Raw genomic sequence first — 13,347 nt, forward strand, 5'->3', positions numbered from 1 at the left:
TTTGAATTTTGTTTGTTTGTTTTGAGGTGGTTTTTTTTTTTGTTGTTGTTTGTTTGGATTTTATTTTTTGCTTTGTTTTGGTTTTTGTACATTTAGTTTCTCCATCTGCCTGCCCCCCTCACCATTTACTTTCTGCGACTTGGATCTCCCCTGAGCTCATGTTTTCAGTCTCGTTTTTCACAGCCAAGACCTTGAGGAACTTTACAGAGATTCAAAACTTGTGGGGGAAGAAGGGGCTATCAGGGTGGGGAGGGATTGCAAACCATAGAAAAGTTCAATACATATAAACTGAGTAAAGAAGTGAGGCTTAAGTAAAACCCTATGAGTCTTTTGAGCTGGGAATACAAGAAGTGGTGAGTGATGCTGAGCTGGCAGCTGCTGCAAGGGAAAGCTTTCCTGGGGGACTCTGCCTTTTTTCCCCTTCCTCTCTCCTCTTTTGCCATTGTGCAAAAACTGAGAAAGGAGGCATTACTCCAGTGATAGTCCTTGCTCTCCCCTCACGACTTCAGTTAACTATCAGGTTTAAGCCAGGCTGCTGCCTCTATTGAATTGTCCCTTTTTTTCTCTCACAGGTATTCAAACTTTCCACTGTGGGGCTGGGGTTGTTTATTCAGCTTATGAGCAACCAGACACATTAAAGAAGAAATGCCTTGACTCTGAACTGCAGGCAGAAGTGGTGGGAGGAGACACAGCTAATTTGACTTGGAAGATGATTGATGTGTAGATGTCAATTTCTATTAATATTCTTTTGAAATCACTGACGCAAGCGTGTTTTTCCCCCACTCAACAGAAAATATAAATAGAAAGACAACAAAACAACCCTATCCCTTTAATTCATGATACTCAGAAGCAGTTAAGCAAACTCTGTCATTTGAAAGTGTCCTCCACAGGCTGGCAAAAAGCAGCTTATGGTGGTGCTCTTACCACTTTAAGAATATCAAGATGCTGTAACAGAGCTATCCACTTACTGTTAAAATGTATAAAGAACAAAAAGCAAGTGTCACCTACAGATAGGCTTAGATAAATTGCTTAAAAATGTACAGCTCCCTCATTAGACAGCCATTCATTGCACGGAAAGAACTAAATGTATTTGTCGAGGTGTAGCTATAAAAGCCACATTCAAAATGAAACAGAGTTGAGAGCCTGAACGCGCAGCACTGTTATTCAGAAGTAGCTTTCGAGCAGAGAGTTTCAACGGGAAGGTGCTGTTTGGTTGGACGCAAATCAGCAAACGTTTAGCTGAAGCTGAATAATTCAAGCGTGCACGAAGAGCTTTCTGAAGAGAAAAAACGCAAGAATAAAAAAGAGAGAAAATCTTCAAACATTTGCATCAGCCTTAGAGGACAATGCAAGCAGCGGGATTTGAAACAGATTTACAGATGCACTCTCTTTAGGCAGGGAGAATGCTCATTAAATGCAAGATGCTTCTGTGGCTCGTGGGCTTGCACGGAGGTAGAGGTTTGCAAGACTGACGTATCAGATAAAGTCAGAGTGGTTACCACACCGACGGTGTAGCAGCTGCATAATAAATGATGGAGAGAATCATGTTAGGCATGCCCACCTAACCTAACTTGAATCATGCGAAAGGGGAGCTGCTGGAATTCAAATAGACTTTCTGGTTCCCAGCAGTCGGCAGTAATAGAATGCTTTCAGGAAGATGACAGATGCAGGGGAAAGATGCTGTTTTGCACTATCTTGATTTGTTACGGCAGCCAACTTATTGGCATGATGGAGTGACAAGAAAAGCAGCTGGCATGGAAGGTAGGATTATCAAAGCTATTGCATCATTATGAATGTAATTAGAAACTGACCATGACAAAGCATATGCTAGAATGAGCTGTCACTGATGACAGAGGATTTGTTGCTGAGGTCTTGAAACTCTGAAAACAAAATTCCTCGTGCAAAATGGATTTTGCAGTTTCATTTATGCTCGTGTTACTCTTTCTTTCCTGCTTGCCTGCAAGCTCGGGGAATTGTGCTTGCTTGAAAGAGAGTGTTCTGTTAGGATGAGACTGGAGAATAAAGTATTTTCTAAGTCTCTGAAGCCTCAGGTAGATAGAAACAAACAAATGTGAAACAAGACTGGGAAAAGCTCCCTCTGATTCACTAGCAAGCTCTGATTGATATATTGGCATATTGAGGAATTCCAAGGAAATGAAGATGCATGCACTGAATGCTCTGGTATAATGAAAGGATATTATTGCATGTCTCTGCTTTACAGTTAGTTTTTACGACAGGTTTTATTCCCCATCAGTTTTTAGCTCTTGACATTTACCCAGTTGTTCAGAATTATATAAAGAAAATACATCAATGTCTCCTGCAGGGTTTCTCAACAACTCCAGCATCTGTTTCAGCTATTGAACTGTATTCACGTTTTGCCAACTTGATGCCTACCCAGCTGGTCTGTCATTTCTCGCTTGATTACTGTTCTTAATTTCTCTGTATCAACTTGTTTCAGACAGGATTCTGAAAGCTGTTAATGAGAAATGACAGTAACTGCTTAACTGTTGCGAACTTGAGCATTCTCTTATTTTTGAAACATTAGAGAGCATTTCTGTGTGCATTTTATTAAATCATGCTCTGTGTTGCACTGTAAGGTTTTCATATAATAATTGAATTTAGCTGTGAATACTAAGAGGGGTCACAAACATAACTTTTAACTGAATATTTTGAGAGAGTTTGAGAAAATTTACAGGTGTTTTCTTTGGTGTAGGTATTGTCTTCTTACATGATCCTTCCTCCTGTCCACCTCTCCCCCCACAACATATATATTCTCCCTCTCTGCCACGGTGAACAGTCGTTAAGTGTCTATTGTACATATTGAAATATATTTTATCACCACTAGGGTGAAACGGCTAAGCTGCTCCGAACAGGTGATAGGAACAGGTTTAAAACAGATGTCAGCTCTATCAGAGTGGATCGCCCTCGATCACAGAAGTGAAAGTAGTGCTTTGTAAATGTAAGGCATTCTCTTTCTCCCTATTCAAAGGTTCAACAACCACTCAAACACTGCTTGATAACTCACAGGCTATGATTATGTTAAATTACTTGGATTATTTTGCTTTATGAAATGCTTTCTTCTATGTAAACTCCATTCTTCATTAGATTTATAGTTTTTTTCACAGGTGATAATCAAGAAATCTCTTGTCAAACTGGATATTCACTTTTCTGACTTTATCTTAAATTACCTTGTTTGCTGTACTCTGTGTGTTGTCTTGTCAACAAGGATCAGGCTATTAAAGACTAAATGTTGCTGAGTAAAACTGTAACAGTTTTAGAAAGATAGATGTTTCTAGATACACAGCAGTGAACCAGCCTTTGGAAAGTTTGAACGTAAGGATTAGTAAATCTAATAGCTAGTGTTATTTAGCTTGAGCATTTCCCTGTTTTGATCATCTACAAGAGACATTTTAAATGATTTTGGAACTGCTGGGAGGGGAGATGTACTCATTAACGGAGAGGATCACTGTGGGGTATGAATAACCAAAAATAGTTCTGTAGTTTTGATGAAAATAAAATTTTATTCTGTTTCATAGAAGTTCAATTAAGTTTAACAATACTTTCTCATTGTTGATCACAGTGAAACCATAGAGAGAGTAACCCCTATAAACAGCTTAAGTCCCATTCTCCTTGTCAGGGTAGCAGTAAAACTGTTTTAGATTGCATATATTATATTCATTCTCCTGAAGCTGCTTAGTCTCTTCACGTCTCTGGAATGCTGGCTGGCAATCATGCAGCAGTTACTTAAAATGGTCTTTTCCCTGAGATGCCAGTAATTGTAACTTCATGCTGTCTGTGGCCATCACCCAGCTGACAAGTGATTTTATAGTTTGTTTCTGTTTTCCCTCTAGTATTTGGTTTTAGCTTTCTATTTCACTGATGAATTAATAGGACACTAGGTGGAGCCAGCTGTTGATTATAAATAGATCTACAGTAATACAGGCCTGTCTAATGAGCAAGCCCCGGCATATAATGCTTATTATTAAAAATAACAATTTAAAATGTTAAGAATTGAGTTGAAACTTAGTCATCAAAGTGTAGATCTGGTGAGACTAGAGGAAACCATATATTAATTTTCCTTTCCTTTTATTATCTTAGAAGCTTGTAATCAAACATGAAAAATAATAATAAGGAAAGAACATCTACATTCAATAAAGAGGGCTAGGGAAGCAAATGAACGGAAATAGAAAAAGAAGAGAGAAGCAGCAATAAGAACCAGCAGATGTTTCTACTATAGATACATACAGATATCCAGTTGTGTATATGTACATCCTTTGCCTGATGCACACAGATTTTCTCTCATCCTTTTAAATCTTCCTTCCATTCTGTCTTCCTGAAGTAATTTATAGAGCTGGCATCTTTCACTTTATATTTATATATGGGATGCATGTTTTCAAGTCTCTTCTTGGGAGGGTGTTCTGGAAGGTGTGCAAGGGCACAGAGAGTTGTCACTCATATGTTGGCCAGGCATAATTAAGAAAACTCTGGAAGGTTATTTTCTGAGGTGGAATCTGGTTGCATGTGCTCCTTCACATAATTCTGGTTATTAATCCTAGTCAAGGATAAGGATTCTGTGGTCCTCGGCAGTGTGACAACACAAGAAAAATACACTCACTTCCACACAGATATACAGATATGTACCTCAGGTATGGTAAAATATTAATTCAGCAAAGAAGAGATAAAAATCAGGGTGTATGTTGATACTTGGTTACATGAACTGAAGAGGAAAAAACAGGAAATAAGAAGTGTGAGGTGACAGGCAAAAACAGAGATTAAGAATGTGTGCTGGAGCAGTCTGGCAGAACAATGACAATTCCCATCAGCCTCTGTTAAGTGAAGCACTTGCAAGTTCAGTCAATGCCTTTTTCTTACAGGATTAAAAGGGAATTAGGGTAGGGAGAGGCTCAAGTTAGTGAGGAAAACTTGTGGAGGAGGGAAATGACAGCTGCCTAACACTCCAGGAGTAATGAAGTTTAGAAGACTGGAGATTGACCTTTTTGGATGTTATTCATAGAAACTTATAATTTTAGTAGTGACATGAGGGTTAGAATGGTCCTGATAATGGAAAATCAAATTGCGCATGGACCTAGTGCTTGGAGGAGCCTTGCAAGAAGCAGTGCTGAATTGTCAACCCTAAGAGTTTTTTTTAATGAGCTGTGCTGTTTGTGCTCAACAGCAGAAGCATGGGAGGAGATCAGTTATGGTGGAGACAAAGATTATTAGTTTTGCAAATCATTGAATTGAGGCTAGGCCATGATTTTATGTTTTTAAAATTTATTTTAATGGATAGTCTTAGCCAAAACCATGAGCTTTGAAATGTGTTATGGTGTCAGTACATGGATGTTATGGTGTCAGTACATGGATGTCTGCTTTTGTACATTTTCTGTCCACCAGCACCTCAGGACTAGTTTTGAATGAGCTCATCCTGACATGTCCTGAATTTTCTTTCTGACAAAAGGAAGATGTGTGTAGTGTGGCAGCTCTCGGCTTTCTGCGGCTGGTCATCTGCTGCTTCACTCAGTTTGTGGTTCCTCCTGAAGAAGGTTGAAATTTTAGATGAGAAATACCCACAGTGTAGGGAAGTGTCTGACCATCTTGGGCAAGGGTTGTGAGAGGCTGGGCCAGAAGAAAAGAGATGTACTCTTGCTCTCTCTCAGTCAAAGCTGTCCTTTTAAAAATCCACTAGAATGAGGGGAAGGGCAGGAGGAAGGGAAATAGCACATAAGGTGAGGAATGAAAGGGCTTTGGGTTTTCCATGAACAGTCATTTGATGAATGAATGGTAATTGCCTTGTGAGAAAAGCATAAGGAAAGGCACATATGGAAGTCAAATTGTCCAAGGGATGTTAGTGAGCATCTGGTGATGTACTGCCAGAAAACATTATACAATGACATACTGTATCTAAGCAAAATGTATTAATAAATTAAGGCTATTAGCAAAGAGAAAAATATTTTTGTCCTTCATAACCCAGAGTTCACATTTTGTAGGTTTTTAATTTAGTTATTTATACTGTGTAACAGAATTAAGATGACTAACAATTTGAGAGGGACATATTTGATAATAAATGCTAAAGGGTATCCTTTCTCTCTACCCTTATAGAGGTTGGGGGGGGTTTTGGGTTGATTTGTTGGTTTGTTTTGTTGTTTTTGGTTTTTTTTTTCCACAGAATATTAAACCACATATCCCTGAAATCATATGGTTCAACCTCTTCCTCTACTCTGCCCTTGTGAGATCCCACCTGGAGTACTGGGTCCATGTGTAGGTCTCCTAAAACAAAAAAGACATGAACCTGCTGGAGTGGGTGCAGAGGAGGGCCATGAAGATGATCAGAAGGTTGGAGCACCTTTCCTACAAGGACAGGCTGAGAGGGTTGGGGTTGTTCAGCCTGGAGGAGAGAAAGCTCTGGGGAGGCCACAGAGAAGCCTTCCAGTACCTAAAGGGCACTTACAAGAAAGCTGAGGAGGGACATTTTACCAGGCTCTGTAAGTGATAGGAAAAGGGGGAATTGTTTTAAGCTGAAGGAAGAAAAATTTTAATGAAAAAGCAAGTGAGGAGGGATAAAAAATGGGAACAAGTTTTCCAGAAAGATGGTGCTTGCCCCATCCCTGGAAACATTCAAGTTAGATGGAGGTCTGAGCAACTCAGTCTAGTTGAGGTTGAAATAGATGACCTTTAAAAGGTCCCTTATAATTCAAACTGTTCTATGATTTCTTAAACTACAAGGTACCAGTGGTGTTGGATCTTTCCTGCTCTGTGCCACTAGCTCCAAAATGTCCATGAGATTCACTACAGAACTGAGGATATGAACACAGGAGCTGTTCCTTACAGAAATGTCCAGGACATGATAGACCCAGTAATGCAGTCATGAAACAGGGAGAGCTGAAATGGAGATGTGAAAGAAGAGAAGTCAGGGCTTTGCCAGAAATGGAAAAAGGGAAGTAATAATAGTTTTGCTTGCATTTTTAAAAATTTTTCTTTATGGTCTCAGCATCTTTGCATCAGAGTCAAGATGCAAGATGCACCTGTTTGTAAAAATCAGGAACTTCTGGCTGCACTGCAGTTTACTTGGCTTTTGTCATCTTTAGAATAGATCTTAGTCTTAAAAAAGGAAAATCTGAAAAGTAAATCAAGATCAGTCAAACAGTATTTTTTTTGTTAGTCTCCTCAGGTTACCCAGCTTAGTGTTTTACATTACAAGGTCTTTCTTTCATCTACGTTCCCCTTAAGATCCTGCACATATCACAGCCAGTTCTCTGACTTGCTTGATGGTACAGAGGCTCAAGATGGTCAAGGACATACAGTTGGTTTTGACCAATGATGACAAGACTCTTCTTTTTTTCTTTCTTGTTTTTTTCCTTTCCCTCTATTCCCTCCTGCCCAAAATTTGCCACATCGGGGTAAAGCTGAAGATCAGAACAAGCTAACACAAAATTTGAACAAAAATTGAGCTACTTGAAATTTGTGTTTTCTTATCTAGTCTCACCTTCACCTCTTTTTGTGTCCTTCTCATAATTAGGAATAAAGAGTATGAGAAATTTCTTCATGGCATCAAATTTTTTTAGCATTCACTTTTGATCATCTATATTGATCTGTTTCCCTGAAACTTAAAAGCCACACTAAATAAAACCACCACATGCTGCTTTCTGTAGACTTTCTTTTTATGACTAGCTTGTTATTTTTTTACAGCCATTATGCAGGTCACACTTGCTTTTGGAAAATATAAAGCACAGATACTGGGAAGAAGTTAATAATTTTATCTCTTTTTTTGTAACAAAAATCATTTAAATATTCCCACACTATGCTCATATTTAACACATCTTTATTTCTTATTACTGCAAAATATCATTTATAATGGGAATCCCTCTGTAATTTGATATTAATGGCCCCAAATGGTATTTAACAAATATCCCTTGGTACAAGGACATTTTTTTCAAAGAGCGAGCTGAAATTTCATCAATTTGTTTAAATTAAGGGTTTTGACAAAAAACCAAAATAACCTCCAAAAATCACAAAAAACACCCCAAAACTTTTCACTTTCCAGTCCCAGGCTGGTTTCCATTCACTGTTGGTAAGGACTGCAAACAATGAAATACTCAACCATTTGTCTTCAGTAATGATTGCAGGCCCTGAATTGTGACTGAATCAGGTTTGATAACAAGGCAGAAAAGCAAAGGTATTAAACAACTTCATGTACATGGAAAATGTTATATCTATATTCTTCTGAGTCCTAATGGAAAGAATTTTTTAAACAGGGTGCTCTAGTGAAGTAGTTTTGATGCCATTGAAACAGTCAGTGACTGAAGATTGAAGTTAAGAGTATTAAGAACTTTAAGATGTTTATGGTTCAGTGTCTGTGATAACTCTCAAGCTAATAGTAAAATTACTGAATTCTCATTTCTTAGTGGCCTTGTTTTGGACTACTGAAAGGCACAAGGGATTTTTATCTTCTGAATTAATTTGGTACTTAGCAAAACATTTCAAGAACAGTGAAATGAATTGCCAGCCCAGCATGATTAAATCTATGTCTCTTCAGATATTTCTGCAGAAGCCAAGAACAAAAAGCATATCACAGATGTTGATAAATCTCTAATTATATTTATTCCCAGGCTGTGTTATTTTTCAAAACTTCAGAAATAATGAGGATTAGGTAAGTGATCAGTTATGATGCTACCTGAACCAAGAACAAACAAATCCTGAGGCAGTGAGGAGACTCTCAGGCTACTAATTTAAGCATGTAATGAAGAAGCAAAAATTGAAAATTCTTGACATACTCTGGCATCATATGCCAGGTGAAACCAGCACATTCAAATGCCCTCAGAATGTGAAAAATCAAATATGGTTTGCTTCCTTCAGAGAATCTGTTCTTAATTTCCTGTTGGGTTTCTTTAGCAAGGTAAAAACGCTTAAAGTAATAATATCTGATTGTCTGTCAAAATACCTAATCCTACACTTTTCTTACAGGCACTGTTTGTTGAACTGTGTGGGCCTAAATGTGGCTTTGAATCATCAGCCTTAGACAAAGTGTTAGTGCAGATGATGAGGGCCCCATAGCAGTAGGGAAGTTGTAAACTGCTGAAGAGAACTAATTAGGGTTATTCCTCCGGCAACAAGCAAATGAATTTTTCCTTAATGAGTCCTTAGTGAAAATGGTATTTACTGTGATATTCTATGTGACCTGGCTGACCCATCCAATAAGAAGCAGCCCAAGCAACTCTGTTGATGTAGCACACAGTTTTGTATATCTGCATAAGCCTAGAGAGCAGAATATGCATTAATTTATTATTATCTAATGTGGATGCTTTATTATCTATTTTGTGACATCAGTGTTTGTGGCATGTGAGAAATCATAGAGAAAAGTGACTTTGCTCTAGGGAAGAATATGTAATTAATGTGAAGGGTCTGCATTGTATCCTGAAAACCAGGCACAGAATGATGACTGCAAACCTTGACCAGCTGTGAAGCTGTAAATACCCTAAGCAGAAAACGGATTGCATTTTATGGCATTCTTGGTACTCTCAGTTTGAGGATTTTACACTGAATGAAAATTGTGCTGTGCAGAGATGAGCCACCCATTGATGATTCTGAGATGCCATGGAAACAGAGGGACCCTTATTAGGCATTGCAGTTTGTGAGTGAGCCAGAGATAGGTATGTCATTGGGAATCCTCCACAGCCTGTACTTCAACAGAAACACTGAAACAGAGAGAGAGTGACATGAAACATTGAAAGAGAGGAAAGAAAGAGCCAGCCAATTAGATGAGGGAGATGCAGTGGTGTCAATTCAGAGGACTAACTTATTCTGCTGCTCCTTCATGCAACTTGTTGGTGTCTGCTAGGCCAGGAGATAAGTTTTTCCTTGAGTGAGTAACCATCTCAGAACAGCATTATTATTCAGGACAGAAAACACAAGGTAATTGGTTTGTGTTGCAGCACAGTTTTCTGGTTTAACACCTTACCCCAAAAGTTGTAGAAAAATGAGAAAGCACAAGGAAACTACTGAGAGGCGTATCAGTGCTGAAATAATCTGTTTTATTTTGTTCTCTGGGATTTTATTAGGTCAGTGTCCTGGTTTGATAAGGAAGTGAGTTTTTTGGGAGGTTGTGGTCAAGGAGGGAGAATATATTTTCATGGGGGCACTGGCATTGTGCCAGCATCAAACCATGACAGTCCCATCTCTCTCCAGTTAGTTTAAAGGGAAAATAAACTCATATTGATAGTTGCAGCTGGGCAGAGCTGCATTGACAAGACTGGAAAAGCCATTTTTCGTGCCCCAGTGTAGGTATGGGACTGGGAAGCATTGGCCTCACCCACATCAGCACTCCCCTGGATGGAGGTGTGGAGGGAGAACACGGCACAGAGGTTTTGGCAGTGGTGATCCCTTTTCCCTGGGTGAATGTATTTGGCAAGGTTGATGGCCCAGGGGAAGGGGCTGCAGGGGTGGCCTCCAGGATAAAAGGCCAGGGGCTGTCCTCTGGCTGACACAGCTGCTTCCAGCCAGCTCCAGTGGATCCACTCCAGGGCACAGCTGAGCGCACAGCCAAGCTGGTGGTGCCTCAGGGAAAACCTGTTTAAGGGGAAAGCTCTGCACTGCACCAGTTGAGGGGAAAACAGTGTGAAACAGCAGGGGGAGGACCAGGGTCAGAGGAGGATTGGAGAAGGTGCTTCCAGTGCTGGAAAAGAGGTTCCCCACAGCTATTGGAGGAGACTGTACCGGAGCAAGCATCCACAAGGCGGGCTGCCCTAAAGGAAGCTGCAGCCTATGAAGAGCCCACAGAGGGAGTGGGCAGTTCCTGAAGGGCTGCAGCCTGTGGGAGGATCCAGGCTGGCTCAGGGGAAAAGTGTGGAGAGGATGGAGCAGAAAAGAGGAGCTGTTCCAGACTGAGGACATTCCCCATTGCCCATCACCCTGTGTCCTGCAGAGTCAGAGTGGTGGGGAAGGAGTTGGGAGGCAAGAGCCTGGGAAAAGAAGGGACATGGGGGGCAGGTATTATTTCAATCATTTTGTCTTTGCTTTTTGCTATCCCATTCTAAATTAATTGGCAATAATTTATGTTATCTTCCCCCAAGATGAGTCTGTTTTACCCATGACATAACTGGTAAGTTACTCTCTGTGTGTTGACACAAGATTTTGCATTCTGTTTTCTATGCTTGTCCTGTTGAGCCTGGGTGGGTGTCTGGCTGCTGACTGAGGTCATCCCACGACAATTAGTTTAAACAGAATTATTCAACCTGAGCTTGCCAAATTGACAGGACATAATGGCTCAAGGTTTGTCATTTTTAGGGATAACTGGTATTAGAATGTGGGGTGTGGACCACAGCTGATACTTGGTAAAACAAGAAGTTTGTAAAGCTAAACTGCTCTCCATTTGAAGCAGAGTCACTTGAGGTATTTATCCAGAACTTGCCCTGAAAAGATGATGAAAATCCATAGTGTAAAGCACATTATTATTATTTTAAAGCTGCTGTAGGTTGTGTACATCTGAGCTAAGATTAGGGGCATGAGGAATTTATTTGAGCAACATCAAGAGTGTCTTGCATTGCTAATGTTTTTGTCTCCTAGAGAGGGATTTAATGTATCAAAAATATTCCTTGGCTGCACTAATAACATATAATCAAATCTTGAGTTTAACAAATTCTAAGGATGTTTCCTCACTTTTAAGCACTTAAAACTGAAAGAGATATGGTGCTATGGCTGTGACAGGCTATTAATTCAAAAGGGTAAAAAAAAGGAGGAAAAAAGCTTTATTAAAAAAGATATGCCATAAAAATAATCACAGAAGTGTTTTTGTCCTTTAGAAAAGTGCTACTCAGATGGGCATCTTTGGCATTTTACAACACACTAGTTGTACAGATAATATCTGTTTTTCCTAACAGAGTTTGGGGGGAAAAATGCTTTTACAGTATTTGAATTGTTTCATCATTCTGAGATAATCAGTGAAGGAAAAACACATTGTGTCTTCAAGTTGAGAAGGTGTCAAGAAATGTCTTATGGGGCTGCTGTCAGATGGGAGAAAAGCAGGATGTCCTTTGCAGGGTGTTGGAAGCTGTCTGCTGTAACAGGTTGTATTCTGGAGATTGGTTGGGGTCCCTTCCTACCATTGCTAGCAGGATCTAGGTTTGAACCAATGCAGTTGTTCAGTAGAAGTGCTGTCTGTAAAAGGAAGGTTGTACCCTTGCAGAGTGAGTGGAGGTGGGATGGAGTCTGTCCAGAGGTGTTCAGGAGCCACTTTGGAGCCCCCGGCAGAAACCTTGTGTTGATGGTTTTGCAAGACAAACTTGTTTAAACTTTAAAACAAAAAACCAAACCATCTCTCTCTCTCTCTCTCTCTATCTATCTATCTATCTATCTATCTATCTATCTATCTATTTATCTATCTATCTATCTATCTATAGATATGCAATGGGCATTGCCTTGGGACCATCTTGTTTTATTCATTAATAATTTCAACTCTGTGACTTAAAGAGCTTTGTTTGTTGAACCTCTGAGCTTCAGATATTGACAGTCTGATAGCACCAAGCTTGTTTCTACATGGAAAACTGCAGTGGTTCCTCTTCCAAGATTTAACTAAAAATGGGGAAAGCCTTATTTTAATTGTTGAGGTTGTAGACCTCTGAAGGCCTAACTGAACACAAAGGAAATGTAAATGACTTGGAAAATGGAAGCAGCCACAATACTTTTGTTGGGTCCAAGACAATTTTTGTTATTTATTTTTATTTATCTGTTGGTTTTTGGATTGTACAACAGCTCAGTAGTGATTTGGGCCTACTCTTCAAAATTTGTGAGGTGGATGTTATTTCTGGCTTCTTTATGGAAGTCAGAGAACAGGCTTAAACATCAAGGTGAACATTAGGGTTCAGTGGAGACACCCATGGAAATCTGGCTTATTTTGGATATCTCTTCTACCTACAGTGAAGTGGACTTGAGGAGGAGGTAGCAAACTGATTAGAAAGGGTCAGGTTCACATCTTCATCTGCTCCTTCTGGAGGGCACTCAAAGTGTATTTATGGAAGCCTGGCAGTACTTTCTCTCCTTGTAACCAAAGAAATGAAATTACCCCAACCCATTACTGGAATACAGTGTTAACCTTTATTGCAGATGCATTTTTAGATTAGATCTGTGATGTTTCTTTGTATGTTCTGGCATGTTGCTTTGCACCTGGAAGTAATTTGTCTTGGTGGTAGTGCTTGCAAGTAGTTTGGAATAGACCAATTCCTTGTAGTAAGTAATGAGCTCCCTCGCTCAAGAACAGTGTAAGAGATATGTGGTGAGTTACTACAGAACCTGAAATTGAGCAAGAGAAAGCTCATCTGTAGATGAAGCAGGATTAATTTCATTAATTACATTATT

The 13,347-nt window shown here is 39.6% G+C and overlaps 1 protein-coding gene across 6 annotated transcripts in view; it reads left to right on the forward strand.

The window, feature by feature from the left end:
• The window catches only part of DMD (dystrophin), a 1,148,514-nt gene that overhangs the window by 104,736 nt on the left and 1,030,431 nt on the right, over nt 1–13,347 (forward strand). For 4 of the 6 annotated variants that reach the window (XM_030961390.1, XM_030961407.1, XM_030961423.1 and 1 more), the window contains exon 1: nt 1,547–1,761. The exons of 1 other annotated variant lie outside the window; for it this stretch is intronic. In XM_030961390.1, coding sequence (XP_030817250.1) covers nt 1,665–1,761 — 97 coding nt within the window. In that variant the 5' untranslated portion in view covers nt 1,547–1,664. Of the gene's footprint in view, nt 1–1,546; nt 1,762–13,347 lie in introns of those variants that run through there. One more of the 6 variants, XM_030961373.1, reaches the window with a different exon arrangement.

The sequence above is a fragment of the Camarhynchus parvulus genome, chromosome 1 (genome assembly GCF_901933205.1).
Source record: "Camarhynchus parvulus chromosome 1, STF_HiC, whole genome shotgun sequence".
NCBI classification, from domain to species: domain Eukaryota; kingdom Metazoa; phylum Chordata; class Aves; order Passeriformes; family Thraupidae; genus Camarhynchus; species Camarhynchus parvulus.